Consider the following 21,292-nt stretch of genomic DNA (forward strand, 5'->3'; position numbering starts at 1 on the left):
TGCCTGTGCCATTAAACCCCTACAACTCATCCAGAACGCCGCAGCCCGTCTGGTGTTCAACCTTCCCAAGTTCTCTCACGTCACCCCGCTCCTCCGCTCTCTCCACTGGCTTCCAGTTGAAGCTCGCATCCGCTACAAGACCATGGTGCTTGCCTACGGAGCTGTGAGGGGAACGGCACCTCAGTACCTCCAGGCTCTGATCAGGCCCTACACCCAAATAAGGGCACTGCGTTCATCCACCTCTGGCCTGCTCGCCTCCCTACCACTGAGGAAGTACAGTTCCCGCTCAGCCCAGTCAAAACTGTTCGCTGCTCTGGCTCCCCAATGGTGGAACAAACTCCCTCACGACGCCAGGACAGCGGAGTCAATCACCACCTTCCGGAGACACCTGAAACCCCACCTCTTTAAGGAATACCTAGGATAGGATAAAGTAATCCTTCTCACCCCCCCTTAAAATATGTAGATGCACTATTGTAAAGTGGCTGTTCCACTGGATGTCATAAGGTGAATGCACCAATTTGTAAGTCGCTCTGGATAAGAGCGTCTGCTAAATGACTTAAATGTAATGATGTAATGTTATCCTCTAGGATTTTGACTGTGCTTAGTTCCATTCAGTTGATTTCTTATCCTGAAACTCCCCAGTCCTTAACGATTACTAGCATACCCATTACATGATTTAGCCACCACTATGATTGAAAATATGGAGAGTGGTACTCAATCATGTGTTGTATTAAATTTGACCCAAACATAACACTTTGTAATCAGGATTTAAAAAAGGTAATTGCTTACCCACATGTTTTGCAGTATTACTTTAGTGAGTTGATGTAAACAGGATGCAAGTTCTAGAATTTTTGTATTATGTATTTTGGATTAACTACAAAGTTCTATCACGGCCATAAAACTCTTAAATGTTTCAAAGTCACCATTGGCCTCGTGGTGAAATCCACGAGCGGTTTCCTTCCTCTCCGTCAACCTGAGTTAGGAAGGATGCCTGTATCTCTGTAGTGATTGGGTGTATTGATACACCATCCAAAGTTTAAAAACCAATAGGTGTCATTATTTGCGAGGCATTGGAAAACCTCCCTGGTCTTTGTGGTTGAATCTGTGTTTGAAATTCCCTGCTCGGCTGAGGGACCTTACAAATAATCGTGTGGACGGTACAGAGACATACAAAAAAATAGTGCTAAACACTATTATTGCACTGAGTCCATGCAACATATGACTTGTTAAGCAAATGTTGATTCCTGAACTTATTTTGGCTTGCCATAACAAAAATGGATTGACTCAATACATGTTTTATTTGTTTGTAAAAAAGTAAAAGGTGTGAATACTTTCTGAAGGCAGTGTAAAATGTGGTAGGTTTGGGGACCAAGCTTCTTATCACTGACCTCAGTTTTGACGTCCTGAGTATTCGAGTCAGGGACACACAGTTGCCTTCCATCACCCCCTTACCCACAGTGGGAGTGGAGCCCTTTCTGCAGGCTGCATAGAGAGAGCAGGCTAGCCAATGAACTACTTCCCCCTGAAAGAAAGACAAGTCAGAAGTGTATGGAAAATGACAGTAAGTCACAGTGCTTTATGCTATACCGTATATCGGGGTAGACTGTATGATTTTCAATACAGTAAAAAAGTATGAACACACACAAATTTGGAGGGTTGGGGGCAACCCCAGCCAGAAGTGTCTGCAGGGGTGCGTGCTACACCACTACTTATAACTATTTGAACCCTTCTACAATTTCAGCAGCCCCGCAGAAGTCAAATTAACATTTACAAAATCCCCATCAATCTGTCTATTTAAGCTAGAGATATATATTTTTTTTGCATGGGCTGTCTCAATCCACCACATCCGCTGATATCACCCTTACGATTCTACGGTGAAAGGTGGCAGAGCTACAGCGGTGTTTGTCAGACCATGAGACCCCCCCCCCACCACCACCAAAAAAAGAATGAAAAGGTCTTCTCATGATAACAGCTGTGGCGTGGTTTGGCCTACAAACTATTATGACCCTTATGTGGAAAGATGACACGAACAGGAAGTCATTCTCAGTTTTTCTCTACTACTCCCAAAATCACCACGGGACTCGACTGAAGTCGGGACAGCATCTTCTGCAACTTTGGTCCGTAGCTTCCGAACAGTTGGGTCATTTCAGTGTGTTGACCACTCTGTGGGAAGGTGAGTCTCAAACACATTTTGTTCTAGGACGCCCACAAGCCTCACCTGAAGGGCCCCGGGACCAGTTTAAAAAAAAAGTGGAGTATAATATGGATCGAATCCCGGGACGCAGATGATGTGGATGTCAATTAACTTCTTATGGCTGCCATCCCCATTGGGATAATTGCATATTACTAAAAATATTTATATTCATGAAATCACAAGTGCAATATAGCAAAGCACATCTTAGTCTATTGTTAATCCACCTGTAGTGTCAGATTTAGAAAATATGCTTTACAGCTAAAGCAATCCAAGCATTTGTGTAAGTTTATCGATCGCTCAACAAAACATTATGTACACCTAGCATCAAGTAGCTTGGTCACGAAAATCAGAAAAGCAATCAAATTCATCTTTTACCTTTGATCTTCAGATGTTTTCACTCACGAGACTCCTAGTTACACAATAAATGTTCCTTTGGTTCCATAAATATTATTTTTATATCCAAAATACCTCTGTTTGGCGCCTTATGTTCAGAAATCCACAGGAAAGAGCGGTCACGACAACGCAGACAAATTCCAAATAGTATCCGTAATGTCCAGAGAAACATGTCAAACGGTTTTTATAATCAATCCTCTGGTTGTTTTTAAAATATATAATCGATAATATATCAATCGCAACTGTCTTTTTCAGTCGGAGAGGGAAAGGCAATGGTTGCCCAAATTCTGTTACACATACAAAATGCTGCTGGCACCCGGCCATACAATGACACGATGTTATCTTTCTTGCTCATTTTTCTAAATAAAAGCCTGAAACTAGGTCTAAAGACTGTTGACACCTTGAGAAAGCGATAGGAAAAGGAATCTGGTTGATATCCCTTTAAATGGAGCAAAGGCAGGCTATGGAACATGGAGTTTTCAAAATAGAAGCCACTTCCTGGTTTGATTTTCCTCAGGGTTTCACCTGCAATATCAGTTATGTTATACTCACAAACAATATTTTGACAGTTTTGGAAACTTGAGTATTTTCTATCCAATACTAATAATAATATGCATATATTAACAACTGAGACTGAGGAGCAGGTTATTTAGTTTGGGCAACTTATTCATCCAAGCTACTCAATACTGCCCCCCAGCCATGAGAGGGGAGGTATTGAGTAGCTTGGGTGAATAAGGTGCCCAGAGTAAACTGCCTGCTACTCAGGCCCAGAAGCTAAGATATGCATATTAATTTGGGTAGAAAACACTCTGAAGTTTCTAAAACGGATTGAATGTCGTCTGTGAGTATAACTAAACTCATATGGCAGGCAACAATCGGAGAAAAAATCCAACCAGGAAGTGGGAAATCTGAGGTTGTAGTTTTAACTCTGTTCCTATACAAGATGGTGTAAATTTGGTCCGTTTGCACTTCCTAAGGCTTCCACTAGATGTCAAGAGTCTTTAGAACCTTGTGTCAGGCTTCTACTGTGAAGGGGGAGCGAATGTGAGCCGTTTCAACCAGGTGTCTGGCAGAAGGCCATGAGCTGGTCACGCGGGTGGTGGCCGTGAGAGCGACCTGCGTTCCATTGCATTTCTAAAGACAAAGGAATTGTCCGGTTGGAACATTATTGAAGATTTATGCTAAAAACATCCTAAAGATTGATTCTATACATCGTGTGACATGTTTCTATGAACTGTAACGGAACTTTTGACTTTGTCTGGACCAAGTGCTCACGCCTCATGAATTTGGATTTGTGAACTAAACGCACCAACAAAAAGGAGGTATTTGTACATAAATGGGAGACTTTATCGAACAAATCAAACATTTAATTGTGGAACTGGGATTCCTGGGACTGCATTCTGATGATCAAAGGTAAGTGAATATTTACAATGCTATTTCTGACTTCTATTGACTCCACAACATGGCGGGTATCTGTATGGCTTGTTTTTTTGAGCGCTTTTTGAGCGCTTTTTGAGCGCTGTACTCAGATTATTGCATGGTGCGCTTTCGCCGTAAAGCTTTTTTGAAATCTGACACAGAGATTGCATTAAGGAGAAGTATAGCTATAATTCCATGCATAACATCTTTTATCAATGTTTATTATGAGTATTATTATTTATGAGTATTTCTGTAAATTTATGTGGCTCTCTGCAAAATCACCGGATGTTTTGGAAGCAAAACATTACTGAACATAACGCACCAATGTAAACAGATTTTTGGATATAAATATGAACTTTATCGAACAAAACATATTGTGTAGCATGAAGGCCTATGAGTGTCATCTGATGATCATCAAAGGTTAGTGATTAATTTTCTCTCTATTTCTGCTTTTTGTGACTCCTCTCTTTGGCTGGAAAAATGGCTGTGTTTTTCTGTGACTAGGTGCTGACCTAACAAGTTACAAGTATTATACACCATTTTAAAGAGTATGTTTGAGGAATTTTAATTATGAGATTTCTGTTGTTTGAATTGGGCGCCCTGCACTGTCACTGGATGTTGTCATATCGATCCCGTTAATGGGATTTCAGTTAAGGCAGCCCACCACACCTCTCTGATTCAGAGAGTTTGAGTTATATGTGGTAAACACATTTTAGTTGAATGCATTCAGTTGTACAACTGACTAGGTATCCCCCTTTCCCTAATAGCATTGATGCCAAATCGAATGTTTCAAATACTTCTGCTATATAATTCTTTGATACCCTAACGGGTCCAAAATCAAATAGAAAAATGATCCTTGGTATGACCATCTTATTTTATATTTTTAGCTTAGTAGACCCCCCCCCCCCCCCCCCTGTGTGGATTAAGCAGTCAACAAGTCGAGCAGTCATTTGAAAGACTTTTCAACTCAAAAAGGCCAAATCCATTAACGCCAAGATAATGGGATTCATCAACCCTTCTTTGTCGTGGATGATGTTGGCTTTCGCCGACTGGTTGAGCACCTCGAGCCCCGGTACACACTACCAGGTAGGTACTATTTTTCCGACGTTGCCCTACCGGAGTTACACAGTATTGTTGAAAACGTACATCAATGAGTTACCTGCTATGGCCACCCCTCATAAGCCTGGTTCCTCTAGGTTTCTTCCTAGGTTTTGGCCTTTCTAGGGAGTTTTTCCTAGCCACCATGCTTCTACACCTGCATTACTTGCTGTTTGGGGTTTTAGGCTGGGTTTCTGTACAGCACTTTGAGATATCAGCTGATGTACAAAGGGCTATATAAATACATTTGATTTGATATGGGCGTCGCTGCTATTGGCTTCACGACTGACATTTGGATCAGCAATGTCAGCCTCATGAGCATGCGGAGTCTGACAGCACAGTGGGTCGACGTCGATTTAGTACGGAGGAAAGCCATATTGCATGCTCAAGAATGTGCTGGTTCTCATACCGCTGCTGCCATTTCAATGGCATTTGAGAACAAGTTTGAAACATGAACACACTCCTAGCTCCATTCAAACAACTGACTTGCGAAATAAGCTCATCAACTATGTCATGACTGGCCTGTTGGTATCAGGTTACAATGGATCACAGCTCTACAGAGATCTTTCCCTCCCGCAGAGGGGGAGAGGTATAGAGGGATTGACGGGGGAGGAGGGGGGTGGGTGTTATGACCTCACGCCCATCGTAAAGTATAAGGCAGCAGCCCAATCCTAGTCTCTAATGTGAGGGACTTGAATGTGTGTGCCTTAGGAAGAGTTTACAGCCCGGAAATACAGGTCAAATAAATGGACTTTGGGACATTATATTTCATCAGACAAAATGGTGGTAACAATGGTAGATGGAATATGAAAATGAATGTTGATTTTGTTATGTTATTAATAGTTGTAACTTGAGTTTTCAATGTATATGTGCTGTTTACATACTTTGTTGTGTAGAGAATATCCAGATGAAAGAGAATGTTTTGGTGACGATAAGACTGATTTTAGTTGTCTAAATGAGATCCTACTAAATCCTAATACCTTGAAACGAGATACGCCCCAGGGAACCCAGAGACCATGTCAAAGACGGAAACGCCCCTTGTGACCCGAGGGCATAAAACATGCGAGTTAAGAATTTACACGCAGACTAAGTTGACCACGCGCTGCAGCCGAGGTTTACAACTTGTCGTGACCCCGAAATGCAACACGAGGTTGAAGACAAAAGAACATCTCTGAACATTCAAGTTTATGGTGGAGTAGCTATTCTGTATAAGAAGCACTGTATCTAAGAAGGTGAATTCAAGAAGGACCAACCGTTTATTCTCTTCAAATCATTGGTAGTCTACACTGCCCTCCTACCCAAGCTGGGAGCGCCGACATGGCTGATTAGCCTCCTAAGAGGACTACACTCACAGAACAGGTGCAAGGAAACCGAAAACCAAGAGAAAGTACATCGATTCTCCACACAACGTCTGAGACTTACACCCAGTAACGAAAGAAAAGGGCGTCAGCCAAACATATCCCACTAAGCGGAACTCATTCCACGAAGAGATACCCAATCGAGACCTTCAACACATAAATACATCCATTATAATTCTGACCCATAAGAGCAGCAGTTCAGGGCAAGGTGTTAGGGTTGAACTAAGCATGGTTTACAAATGTATCCCAAGTGTGCTTTTCTCTCGTGCACTCGCTCTTTAAATCTCCATCATGTGCAACACGTGTCATAATGTGCTGGTCTTCTAGGGACCTGTTGCCATTGTACTAAGTTCTAATCAATAGCCTAGACTGTGTGTTCGTGTATCTTATGTTATCATTTAGCTTGTTAGTAAATAAATACTCAATTTGTGTGGTACAGAACGATTTAATGAGACCCGGGTTTGTGCAGATTTACAAATTATGCAACTTTCATAATGCGGCTGATGAAATTAATTAAGTGACTGCTTTGAAAACGATATACGAGTTAATCAAAAATCGTCAACTCATTAAACAAACTATTCCTGTGGTGCCCCAGGTTACGGAGTTAATGGTTAATGGATTCATTTAATCACGTAATTATAAACTTAGTTTATAGTTATATCTGCAGCAGACCCTCTGTCAAGGCATTGAAACGCCTGCTGAACAAAAATACCAACACAGACCGTCGGGTTAACTTGGAAATGTACTCCAGCAGATGCTGTGAACAGGCGATTTGGTGGCTCTTTCTGAGCCTCTACTGTGTCGCCACCATGCTCGATGCAAGGACCGCTACTTCCATGCAGTCACGAAACAGGGTGTGCGTGAAATGTTACACGGCTGGACAAGATGGAAACGGACACAGTGACACTGCGCACTGAGGAAGAGAGGCCACGGACAGACAAAGCTGAAAACTTCACTGCTTGACAAGCATGATGAATTCCTAGTTGAGAATGAAACTGAACAGCAAACAGCACAGCAAGTACTGGGGCGGCAGGTAGCCTAGCGGTTAGAGCATGGACTAGTAACCGAAAGGTTGCAAGACCGAATCCCCGAGCTGACACGGTAAAAATGTTTTTTTTTTAAGGTCCAAAAAAATAACAATAAATTTAAAAAACACTGTTCCTAGGCCGTCATTGAATATAAGAACTTGTTCTTAAATGACTTGCCTAGTTAAATAAAGGTAAAATACATTTAAAAAGTGAAAGAAAAAAGGTTGATGGGGACATGCATAAATGCCAACAAAATAACTTTTTGGTCAGAGTGTGTGTGTCCCAAATATTTATGCCACCACCTTTCAAAAAGTTATTGTCATGTCCCTTGTCAATGCATAAAGTCACAGTTATTTAGAAACAAAAAAACAAAATCAGAACAGGTGTTAATTCAGAACAGGCGATTTACCTGTGTGTGGTGAACATTAGCAGCAACAATTGAAATCGGCAGTTAGTGCCTTCAAAATAAAATACCCTAATTGAGTGAGGCAAACGGATAGTAAGTGAAATCATGGCACATATTTGGACTAGATAATGCTAAATAAGGTTGGAATGCTAAATAAATTCAACAAAACACAAATATTGGTTAATTGGATAAAAAACATGTAAAAATCTGTTAATCCCACAGTGGATGTATTAAGGCGTCCATATGCTTCCCATTCTAAACAGTTTGTGCTTATATTATGATGACACTGTGACCTTTGTTTCATCTTCAACAATAGTTTGAGCTGTTCATGCACCCTATATTTGAGGCAAATCTATGTCTACAGCTCTTTAAAAAAATATATATTATTATTATTATTTTTTTTAAATAATCGGTGATTGGTCAACAGCAGGGATTTTTCAATTAAGTATTTGTTGTCATTCAACGAGTGGCGAATCATTTCCACGCACATTTTTTTTACTTGAGAAATACTGCTCCAAACATCTTTCACTAAACAAAAATATACAGTTAAAGTCGGAAGTTTACATACACTTTAGGCAAATACATTTCAACTCTGTTTCACAGTTGCTGGCATTTAATCCTAGTAAAAATTCCCTGTCTTCGGTTAGTTAGGATCACCACTTTAGTTGAAGAATGGAAAATGTCAGAATAATGGTAGAGAATTATTTCAGCTTTAATTTCTTTCATCACATTCCCAGTGGGCCAGAAGTTTACATGCACTCAATTAGTATTTGGTAGCATTGCCTTTAAATTGTTTAACTTGGGTCAAATGTTTCAGGTAGCCTTCCACAAGCTTCCCACAATAAGTTGGGTGCATTTTGGCATTCCTGCTGACCGAGCTGGTGTAACTGAGTCAGGTTTGTAGGCCTCCTTTCTTGCACACGCTTTTTCAGTTCTGCCCACAAAATCTCTATAGGGTTGAGATCAAGGCTTTGTGAAGGCCACTCCAATACTGTGACTTTGTTGTCCTTAAGCCATTTTGCCACAACTTCGGTTGTGTATGCTTGGGGTCATGGAAGTATGCTTGGGGTCATTGTACATTTGGAAGACCCATTTGCGACCAAGCTTTAACTTCCTGACTGATGTCTTGAGATGTTGCTTCAATATGTCAACAATTGTCCTGCCTCATGGAGCCATCTATTTTGTTAAGTGCACCAGGTCCTCCTGCAGAAAACCACCACCACAACAATGATGCTGCCACCCCCGAGCTTCACGGTTGGGATGGTGTTCTTTGGCTGGCAAGCCCCCCCCCCCTTTCCTCCAAACATAACGATGGTCATTATGGCCTAGCCATGCCATTTAACAGTTATCACTGGCCCTTACTCAGCCTTATTCACCAAGAGCCCAGCGCCAAGCCTTCTTGCTAGCAAAGTCACTGATCAAGTCCTTGAAGTCCAGCTTTCTAGCAGACTGATTTTCAATGAACAGCATGGTAAGACTGCAAAGCCTGTCCTGGGACATAGCAGACCTCAAATAGTTTATCAGTTTTAGCTTACTGAAAGCTCTCTCGCCACCAGCAACAGTCACAGGAGACAAAGAGGGGACAAGTTAGTGGGGAAAGTGACAGCATATACAGTGTGTAGGTGTCTTACTTCACTTTGAAACTCAGGTGTAAGATCTCTGGAATACTTAATGATCAGTGGATGGCACACAGAAGGGCCTTTATCCTCACTAACCTGCCCAACTTTCAGAACAGCAGAAAATGATTCTACAATTTTTTGCAGTGGTGTGGAATCTAGTGTCCAAGTCACTTATGTTGTCCATTACAGTTTTTTTTAAACTGTTCCAAAACACAGTTGCTGCACTGTCTCCTCCTGAGAGGTCTCATCATGGAATCTCTTCCCTTTCCTCTGGCGGCTGTGTTCCTTGCTAAATTGAGGTGCAACATCCATTTGCGTAGAAATCAGTGTTTCCTCAGACAGGAGAGACTCCCATCCGTCTAAGAGCCTGCATATCTTCCTTTAAGGCTCTGATATTGGCTACCTCTGTCTCAAGTGAGATTTTTCCTGACTAGAGAATCACATTCCTGTCCTCAATACAATGCAGTACATGCAATTACACCAAATGTCATTCAACACAATGGCACCAGGCAGGGGCAACTGATTTAGTATGAATAGCTTGCTAAAATTTTGCTTGCATTGATTAAATGTCGGCAAAAAGAGGAGCGAAACGTGCACAGAATTTTTTTTGTGAAGATATTAAGTAACTAGTGTTAGGGGAGCAAATTAGCCCATTTCACTATAGACTAAGCTAACAGGTCAATTTCCACCACTCACGGACTACAACCCACCTTCCTTTGTGAAAAATTGGGTGACATACTGTCGCCCTTTCTTTTCTCTCTCCTGTCTTTGTTTTTTGGAAGCCAGACTTTTCTTTAGGAAGCCGAGACATGATGCTCCACCGGCACGCCTGACTCACAATTTACTGCTAGCAAGTAGCGTTCGCACCTGGTTTGGGGGCAGGACAGAACCATTTCATGTAAATAGAGGGGGGGGGGGGGGGGGGGCATAGAGGCTGGATGTTCACTTTTTGTGAAAAACAAGCTAAAGGAAATCGTAAGTTTTATTAGTATACTGTAAATAAAATATATTAATGATATGTAAATAATTTAATATTGAAAACATGTTGCCTAATGTTCTAAAAATGTCTAGGGCATGTCAGTCACAGGCCCTTAGAATCATCCTAACTCCCCGCCCCCCCTATACGGCACCCATGCTCCCTGATTAGAACAATGTGATATGGCATTATTACTATACAAGTTACTGAAAATGTATCACCTCAGAGTATTGTTTGTTATTTGAGATATTGTCTCGGCTTATATGGTCAGGTCTTTTATCTAGAAGAACGCGACATGTGTGTAATTTATTTATTTATTTAACATTTAAGCTGTCTTTAAATATTTTTGTATTTCACGGCAAGATATGAATTGCCAGAATGTTTTTCAAATTATGTATTTTAATAAAACACATTTTGTAAATATCCCAAATGCTTGCTTTTTAAAGGTTACATTTAAAAATCAAACAAATTGTGTAATGGGCACTTTTTCTAATGGAAATAGAACAGATGCTCAATTAAGTTCTGGGTTGAAGGAAGAGAACGATCTCAGTTAAATTAAAATCATTTCAACAAGTGTTTGCAATTCTGTGAATTACAGTATGTCAAAATATAAAATGAAAACACTAGTTCAACAACTTCTTAAAGAATCTTCTAAGAGTCTGCTGACTTCCACAGGCTTCAAGCTTCCTTAGAAGAGGCATTATTCGAAGAATGAAGCAGGTGATAATTATGGGCTTTGCTACACAGAAAGCAGCAGTTGACTACTCCACTGTCAACACTGATTAAAATCAGTAGACTACCTATTGTTCCTGCAGTGAGGAAGATACACATTGGTAAATCAAATGTTTTCATAATTTGCAGATAATCACCAAAAGGAATACCCGTATGCAAATTAGGGAGCCAAATTAACTTACCGATACGATAGGATACTGACGAGTCACTCAATTTAATGTCAATGTCTGGCAAGTCCTGATGAACATCCTATCGAAAATACAAATTAGATCTTTAGCTTACTTGTAGTGATGCGATACCATGGACATAACTACGTTGTGAGATTTACGAAGGGCAAGGATGTGAGGTTGATTTTATTCAGTCAGATCAACACCAGCATATAAACTAGTTATGCTTGCTGTTCGTCAATCAACGTACAGTAAGTAAGCATATGCTCCAGCACTTAGCGGCTGTATATGAAAAACGCAATAGGAAATAAATTAATATGCCAGAAAATAGTAGAAGAGGATTTCGACTCAACACTCACTTCGTGACTGACAGACGCCGGTCCCTTCAATAGGTCGCTAGATTATGCATTTTGTTCATTCGAGCGGGAAGGCGTGGCAGACTTTTTAACTAATTTTTTTTTTTAAAGTAGCCTAAAAATATTCACGTCACCAAATAATTCAAATGGACTGTTTTTGCAATGGTCTACAGTAGTCTGAACAGCACCCTCTAGGGTAGCACCATGGTGTGCAGTGCCTTCAGAAAGTATTTATACCTCTTGACTTATTCCACATGTGTTACACAAACAATACTCCATGACAGTGAATTCATGGTTAGAAATGTATACATCTATCAAAAATGAAATACATAATCTAATTGACACAAGTATTCTGTTGGAAAGCAGATAAGCCTGGTATTTCGCCTATGCTTGTCTCTATTTAAAAAAAAAGATATATACAGTGCCTTGCGAAAGTATTCGGCCCCCTTGAACTTTGCGATCTTTTGCCACATTTCAGGCTTCAAACAAAGATATAAAACTGTATTTTTTTGTGAAGAATCAACAACAAGTGGGACGCAATCATGAAGTGGAACGACATTTATTGGATATTTCAAACTTTTCGAACAAATCAAAAACTGAAAAATTGGGCGTGCAAAATTATTCAGCCCCTTTACTTTCTGTGCCGCAAACTCTCTCCAGAAGTTCAGTGAGGATCTCTGAATGATCCAATGTTGACCTAAATGACTAATGATGATGATAAATACAACCCACCTGTGTGCAATCAAGTCTCCGTATAAATGCACCTGCACTGTGATAGTCTCAGAGGTCCGTTAAAAGCGCAGAGAGCATCATGAAGAACAAGGAACACACCAGGCAGGTCCGAAATACTGTTGTGAAGAAGTTTAAAGCCGGATTTGGATACAAAAAAAATTCCCAAACATTAAACATCCCAAGGAGCACTGTGCAAGCGATAATATTGAAATGGAAGGAGCATCAGACCACTGCAAATCTACCAAGACCTGGCCGTCCCTCTAAACTTTCAGCTCATACAAGGATCAGAGATGCAGCCAAGAGGCCCATGATCACTCTGGATGAACTGCAGAGATCTACGGCTGAGGTGGGAGACTCTGTCCATAGGACAACAATCAGTCGTATATTGCACAAATCTGGCCTTTATGGAAGAGTGGCAAGAAGAAAGCCATTTCTTAAAGATATCCATAAAAAGTGTCGTTTAAAGTTTGCCACAAGCCACCTGGGAGACACACCAAACGTGTGGAAGAAGGTGCTCTGGTCAGATGAAACCAAAATTGAACTTTTTGGCAACAATGCAAAACGTTATGTTTGGCGTAAAAGCAACACAAGCTCATCACCCTGAACACACCATCCCCACTGTCAAACATGGTGGTGGCAGCATCATGGTTTGGGCCTGCTTTTCTTCAGCAGGGACAGGGAAGATGGTTACAATTGATGGGAAAATGGATGGAGCCAAATACAGGACCATTCTGGAAGAAAACCTGATTGAGTCTGCAAAAGACCTGAGACTGGGACGGAGATGTCTTCCAACAAGACAATGATCCAAAATATAAAGCAAAATCTACAATGGAATGGTTCAAAAATAAACATATCCAGGTGTTAGAATGGCCAAGTCAAAGTCCAGACCTGAATCCAATCGAGAATCTGTGGAAAGAACTGAAAACTGCTGTTCACAAATGCTCTCCATCCAACCTCACTGAGCTCGAGCTGTTTTGCAAGGAGGAATGGGAAAAAATGTCAGTCTCTCGATGTGCAAAACTGATAGACACATACCCCAAGCGACTTACAGCTGTAACCGCAGCAAAAGGTGGCGCTACAAAGCATTTTAACTTAAGGGGGCTGAATAATTTTGCACGCCCAATTTCAGTTTTTGATTTGTTAAAAAAGTTTGAAATATCCAATAAATGTCGTTCCACTTCATGATTGTTGATTCTTCACAAAAAAATACAGTTTTATATCTTTGTTTGAAGCCTGAAATGTGGCAAAAGGTCGCAAAGTTCAAGGGGGCCAAATACTTTCGCAAGGCACTGTATATATATTTATATTTTTAAAAAGGGAACACTAAAATAACACCCTAGATCTGAATTAATGAAATATTCTTATTAAATACTTTTTTCTTTACGTAGTTGAATGTGCTGACAAAAATCACACAAATTATCAATGGAAATCAAATTTATCAACCCATGGAGGTCTAGATTTGGAGTCACACTCAAAATTAAAGTGGAAAACCACACTACAGGCTGATCCAACTTTGATGTAATGTCCTTAAAACAAGTCAAAATGAGGCTCAGTAGTGTGTGTGTGGCCTCCACGTTTCTGTATGACCTCCCTACAACGCCTGGGCATGCTCCTGATGAGGTGGCGAATGGTCTCCTGAGGGATCTCCTCCCAGACCTGGACTAAAGCATCCGCCAACTCCTGGACAGTCTGTGGTGCAACTGGTGGATGGAGCGAGACATGATGTCCCAGATGTGCTCAATTGGATTCAGGTATGGGGAACGGGCGGGCCAGTCCATAGCATCAATGCCTTCCTCTTGCAGGAACCGCTGACACACTCCAGCCACATGAGGTCTAGCATTGTCTTGCATTTAGGAGGAACCCAGGGCCAACCACACCAGCATATGGTCTCACAAGGGGTCTGAGGAACTCATCTCGGTAACTAATGGCAGTCAGGCTACCTCTGGCTGTGCAGCCCCCCAAAGAAATGCCACCCCACAACATGACTGACCCACCGCCAAACCAGTCATGCTGGAGGATGTTGCAGGCAGCAGAACATTCTCCACGTCTCCTGATGTACTGGCCTGTCTCCTGGTAGCGCCTCCATGCTCTGGACACTACGCTGACAGACACAGCAAACCTTCTTGCCATATCCCGCATTGATGTGCCATCCTGGATGAGCTGCACTACCTGAGCCACTTGTGTGGGTTGCAGACTCCGTCTCATGCTACCACACTAGAGTGAAAGCACAGCAAGCATTCAAAAATGACCAAAACATCAGCCAGGAAGCATAGGAACTGAGAAGTGGTCTGTGGCCCCCACCTGCAGAACCACTCATTTATTGGGGGGGGGGGGGTCTGTCTTGCCAAATGCCTATCATTTCAACCTGTTGTCTATTTCATTTGCACAACAGCATGTGAAATGTATTGTCAATCAGTGTTGCTTCCTAAGTGGACCATTTGATTTCACAGAAGTGTGATTGACATGGAGTTACATTGTGTTGTTCAAGTGTTCCCTTGATTTTTTTTAGCAGTGTATATTACAGAAACACTACAGACAGACTAACTTTTTTTTGTCTTCTCTATAGTGTTTCTGTAGTATAGTTGTTTTCACTATCCCAGCGTGCCCGTTAGACCAAATACATGAAACCGGAATTGTCCGCATTTTTTTTATTTCATAGATAATAACATTGGATATTTTAATGATATATTGACCGCCGAACTGGAAATGTCCTCGGTTTTAATGTCAGAAAACTGGTCACATTGAGTTACAATGAGTGCATTAAACAAAATCGTCCTCCATAATCTTTAACGGAACTGATCGCGACTCATATGTTCCCAAATTAGTTGACTTAGTTAGTTAACTAGATAGACAACCTAAAGTCTAGCATTGTGACCGATGTCGCAAATTACCAGTTCCCTGTCTTGGCAAGTGGGCTGGTTGATGGAAAAGTGTTATTTACTATGTTCAGCTAACGTTAGCTAGCTAATTGCTATATGCGCTAAACTACGAACTTTCAAAACAAACAACGTTAGTAACATTGCCAACACAACTAACGTTACCAAATATGAAGAGGGGATAATAGCTTAACATTTACGTTACGCTAAACACACGCGACAGGAGAGTTAAGACTGTCCATGTCCGGCCGCATTGTTGATCCCAAAATATCTGCTCCCAACGTCCTAAACAAAGTACCGCTAAGAGACTACGACTAAAACCATTAACTACCTATTTTAATAATATAGCTAGCTACTGTTAGTTAGCTGGCTAGTTTACCTCCAGTGTGTATGTATTCCAAATCGACTTGAAGTTTTGCATGGCTTCAGATGCCGTCTGTTCGTCCATATTTAGCTCCTGACAAAGCATTTCCAAGCTCTTTCGGACGGAGCTCTCGTCCGTCCGCCCGGAGTCGGAATCTGACTCGTCTCCCCGCATTTGTAAATCTAAGTTACAGTGGCAGAGAAATTAAAAAATATAGCTATCTATGTCAACAAAGCAGTCCAGAGACACCACAAACAGACCACCGGTCATTGAATTCCCACAATGCACTGTGGCGCAATTGGCGCGAAAACGCATCCTTTCCGACCAATGAGTAAAGGCCCCAAAGGGCAAACAAAGGAACGTAAACAGGGATTGCTTTTCAAAATCAAAGTGTGCAGTCCAAACACAAAAAAGACACACCCTATCCCCTCAGCCCTTTTATTTTTAAAATATATATTTTTTTTATCAACAACAAATCAATACAGGAAGTACATGTGGGAACACACTTGTATATATAATGTACAAAGGATAATTGGGCTAGGGGGTATAATATCACATTACAAGGACCTTATTAAGGGACATACATACACTTATTATTCTAACAGTTTTTTTTGTTAGTAGAGTATTTAATTGTCTTAAAATACAGGTCAATTTATGTTTGTAAGGTAAGAAACTGTGTTTTGTTTGTAAATGTACATTTATGAATATGAAATTTGGCCAAAAGAATGAAATTAATTACATAAAAATGTTGCAGCTTATTTCTATCGGAGGTAAAGAATCCAAGCAGTACATCTGTCCACAATACTGTAAGATCTTCATTAATGTGTTCAATTATAAATCTACTGATGTCTTGCCACAGTTTTCTTACATGAATACAATGCCAAAAAAAGATGCAACATGGTTTCTGGGTGGTCATTACAAAAGGAGCAATTTGAGTTGATGTTTTCCTTAAACTTCATATCGTGGTTGGCAGGATAATCTTTATGAATAATTTTAAAGGAAACTGTATGACCTCCCTACAACGCCTGGGCATGCTCCTGATGAGGTGGCGAATGGTTTCCTGAGGGATCTCCTCCCAGACCTGGACGAAAGCATCCGCCAACTCATGGACAGTCTGTGGTGCAACTGGTGGATGGAGCGAGACATGATGTCCCAGATGTGCTCAATTGGATTCAGGTCTGGGGAACGGGCGGGCCCGTCCATAGCATCAATGACTTCCTCTTGCAGGAACTTCCTTAATTTTGTTAACAAGTAGGTATGTGTGTAGCAACATCCAAACTTTTTTCCAACAGATATTATCAACAAATCCATTCCAATAAGGCATGACATAAGGTATAGGGATACAACATCCTGCTGAAACAATGTTCGTATCACTCTGTTGTTGAATAGATGAAAAGATAAACAAATCTTTCCTACTGACGAGTCAACAGGGTCAACAGAAGGTAGGCTCTGAGGGTCAGGTCTTGACACATTCCTGAATAATAAAACAACACCTGAGGGAATGGCATCTAAAACAATTGTAAAATCTTTAGAGGGACCTTGTTACAGGGACTTGTTACAGGGACCTTGTAAAGTGATAAGAATTCCTTATAACTGAGTAAAAGACCCTCTGCATTTACCAGTTGGCTCACCAACAGGATATATTTCGGAACCAAAAACAAATAAGTATTTTCATACAATATACAGTGTATCCTGATCATTCCATATATAATATCTGTGTGGAGAAAAATTATGCTAAAAATTAAGGACCATGACAAGAAACCCTGCCGATGCTATAATACTATAATACAATACTATAATTGCAAACGAACATGAAGTTAAGGCCACCAAAAGTAGAGAAGACATAATGAGGAATAAAATTCCATATAGAAGTGGGTCTTCTCAGGAATTGCTTTATCCAATTGATCTTAAAAGTATTATTTAAGGTAGTAAAGTCCAGAAAATTCAGCCCACCATTCTTATTTAACAGTTTTCCTAATGTAATGGGTACGGTTTCTGCCACGGAAAGTTCAAAAGCATCTGGTCTATCTCCTTGATAATTTTACTGTCAAGATATAAAGATAGAGCGCCATATGTTAGTCTAGAGATACCTTCAGCCTTGGTTATTAGGACTCTTACAGATAAGTCCCTCTGTAGTCATTGATTTTGCTTCTTCTGCAGGTTTTTAATAAGAGGGTTACAATTGAGTAAGCCTCTAGACTTCTGGTCCTTTGTAATGGTTATGCCTAAATATGTAAGTTCTTCTTTTACTGGAATACCATTATATGAATGTGTCACACAATCTTTGACAGTCATGAGTTCATCTTAATGTTAAGATATAGACCAGATGCTTTGGAAAAGGATTGTATCACATTGATTGATATGGGAATTTGGTTAGCATCTTTCAGAAAAAGTCTAGTATCGTCAGCCAGCTGGCTTATAATAATTCCTTTACCAGCTATGGAAATACCTTGTACAGGTCTATTATTTAAAGAATTTGTAAGAAGTTGGGTGATTAATTTAAAAAAACAGGTACAGAGAGATAGGACAACCTTGCCTAATTCCTCTTAACGCAAATCTAGGTGAGGTGCCATATTTCAATTTGATAGAGCTGTTACCATTTGTATAGAGAATCTTAATAGTCTTACAGAAAAAAAATCCCCAAAGCCAAGTCTCTCAAGGGAGTGGAAGAGGAACTGGTGCTCTACTGTGTCAAATGCTTTATAAAAATCTAAAAATAATATGAAGCTATCCTTGGTTATTAGGTCTGAGTAGTCAAGTATGTCTAATACTAGTCTGATATTGTTAGAAATATGTCTGTTCCTCATAAAGCCAGACTGTGTTTCATCAATGATTGCATCCTTTAATTATTTTTGCAAGTAGTAAGGCTAATATCTTATAGTCATTATTAAGAAGACAAATTGGACGCCAATAAGCAGCCTTTCCCTCATTTCGTGCTTTCCTGATCGTTGGCCACAACTTGTTCCTTCTTTCTATGTCCTCCGGGCTGAGATGTTTGGCGAAACGCATACCATGGCTCTGAAGGAAGGCGTTTTTCCTAGCAGCTTTCCTGAAGAATCTGGCAGTGAAGAGGATGATGATACCCCTTGGTCTTGAATCGTTTTGCTGTTGCTTCTTGCCGAGGCGATGCACAACGTCGATGGTATTATCAACTCTGTTCTTCTCTGCAGGTGTAACTTCTTGGCAGATGCGGATAGCTTCCCTCGCACATCCTCATTCTCCACCTCTGGCAAGCCATTGAGTCTCAGGTTCCATCTTCTTGTGTATTGTTCCAGATCAGTGAGACATCTATGCTAGACATTGTTATTCTTTTCCACCTCTTCCACACTTTTTTCAACTTTTGCCACTCTCATTTCCACATCCTTGATTTCACCACATGCAAACTCCACAGGATTTTTCAAGCCTTCGATAACCATGGTGTTCGTGCCTGCCATTTTCTCAATGGCGTCAGACCTGGAGTTGATGAGTAAGGAGAGGGTAGCCACAATGTCAGAGTTCATGTTGGGTTTTTTGGAGGGTGGAGGTTTGCATGGAGTAACCGGTAAAGAGGGGAATTCGTCATCTTTAACAGCATTCGAAAGCATGATATTATCCATAGGGCAAGCATAGTTATGGCAGTTGTCTATAAGCACTTTCCCTTTTGTTGATTAGCAAGAGAACGGCTAGTTTCCTTTCTTTTTTTGTCACGACTTCGCATGGACATGCCGAAATAAATGATCCAATTCTTATTCCAGTCACAGTAAAGTTCTTATATCTTGAACAAATAAAAACAGTAATAGTAATGACTGTAAACTTGTTTTCTTCACAATCTTTCTGAAGTTTGGTGCGGAGCTCGGTAAAAAAACTCTGTTCAAGCCGCCTTCCTATCCCCTCAGCCAACAAACACTTACAGGGCAATGGACCATCCTTGGACGGAAATTGTCACTCCTTCATGCCGCAATGTTTGTGTTTTCAGCCACTGGTGGCTTGTGGGTGCTTCATATGTGCTACGTAAAATTATGAGAGCATGTCTACTTATATTAAATATATAATGATTAATATACGCCTCTATATGATAGCTAGCAAATTAATTAGCTAACTAACACTATCCTGCCTAGCTGGAACCTCTGAAGAAGGGAAATGTTTCCAACAGATAACCAAACAAAAATATATTTATTTTTTACGTAGTAGCAAAATTTCTGACTTATTTGCATTCGTTTTGACTTACACCTGTATGTTGACCTCTATGTTGACTCCATTGATGTTGTTTTTAAGTTTTCGCGGACTTTTCTTAGCGGATGTACAATCGTTGCAAGATGAATTATGGGGAGTTTCAGACCCCGGAGTGAACATAATTGTACACTCACAAAGCCAACTGAAAACGAGGGCTGAGGAGCTTACGTTGCAAACTTCCCTTGCTTGGTTAATCATTTGGACCACACTCCAAGACGGCGACGGGGATCATAAGTGGACAAGGATGTGTCTTTTAAGTGTTTGGACCGTAGACAGCCCTCCGCCCTAAACCCTCTTCTTCTATGAGGTATAACAGCAGTTGGCATCCAATTTGTTGCATTACCGCCACCTACTAGACAGGAGTACAACTCCCTTATACATTGCTTGAAAAAAATAATGTCCTAAATAAATACCCTACCATCTAACACTACACTCACTAATTTCAAAACGATGTACTGTACTATGTACTGGTATGTTTCTACTACTCTCACCAATCCTCCCCCTTAAACCCATCTTCCTGTACTTTCTTCACTGCCTCAGCATATGGCAACTTCTGCACTACTCTAACCCTGGAAACCTCAACCTGCCCCTCTCGCACGGGGCATTTCTGATCCCCTACAATTAACACATTCCATTACTTTCCCCAATACTACACATTCATTTGTCTCATTCCCTTCTGCACATTTCTCACACCTTGGTCCCTCCCTTCTACACACGGCTGCCACATGCCCATAAGCTTGACACCTGTAACATCGTAATGTATTCGGCACATACCCTCGTACAGGATAACTTATAAATCCTAACTTCACTTTGTCGGGCAAAGACTCAACTTCTAAACTCAAAAGAACCGACAATGACTCTTCTGTTTCCCCACTCTCGCCACCCTGTCTGCGTCACATCAAATGACGAGCATCACATACACCGGGAATCTTTCCCCTCAGCTGGTCAACTTTTATATTGCTGCTACCCCAGTTATCACTCCTTTCATTGGTGCCCCTTTCTTGGTGCTCCTTTCATTGGTGTCCCTTTCTTACCCCCATTCGTTTTACTCTGAGCACATTCTCCCTCTGCCCAACAAAAACACAAACAATTATCACTTGACCACTTCTGGTTACCGTCACCGATTCCACACGACTCAACTGTTTTTTCACCCACCGTGAAACCACAAATGGATCCGCCAAAAGACAAGAGTCAACTTCTTCCATAAACTTCGGTCACAGACTCTTCTTTTTCCTGATCCTCGGTGCATACCTCAGTCTCAGATAAATTCACACCACCAACCACCACAATACTTCACCCTCATTCACTTCCATTTCTCCTCCTGCCTTCAGCTCCCTCTGCTTACACTTTCTACAATTCTTC

General features: G+C 40.9%; 1 protein-coding gene across 3 annotated transcripts in view; it reads right to left on the reverse strand.

The window, feature by feature from the left end:
- rbl1 (retinoblastoma-like 1 (p107)) overlaps positions 1 to 16,023 on the reverse strand; it is a 58,681-nt gene extending 42,658 nt beyond the window's left edge. For 2 of the 3 annotated variants that reach the window (XM_046311662.1, XM_046311659.1), the window contains exons 1-2: positions 15,734 to 16,022; positions 1,389 to 1,522 (exon numbers count right to left, since the gene is read on the reverse strand). In XM_046311662.1, coding sequence (XP_046167618.1) covers positions 1,389 to 1,522; positions 15,734 to 15,892 — 293 coding nt within the window. In that variant the 5' untranslated portion in view covers positions 15,893 to 16,022. Of the gene's footprint in view, positions 1 to 1,388; positions 1,523 to 15,733 lie in introns of all 3 variants that reach the window. The other variant, XM_046311660.1, reaches the window with a different exon arrangement.
- Positions 16,024 to 21,292: the final 5,269 nt, after the last annotated feature.

Source organism: Oncorhynchus gorbuscha, linkage group LG18, assembly GCF_021184085.1.
Source record: "Oncorhynchus gorbuscha isolate QuinsamMale2020 ecotype Even-year linkage group LG18, OgorEven_v1.0, whole genome shotgun sequence".
In the NCBI taxonomy this organism is placed as follows: Eukaryota; Metazoa; Chordata; class Actinopteri; order Salmoniformes; family Salmonidae; genus Oncorhynchus; species Oncorhynchus gorbuscha.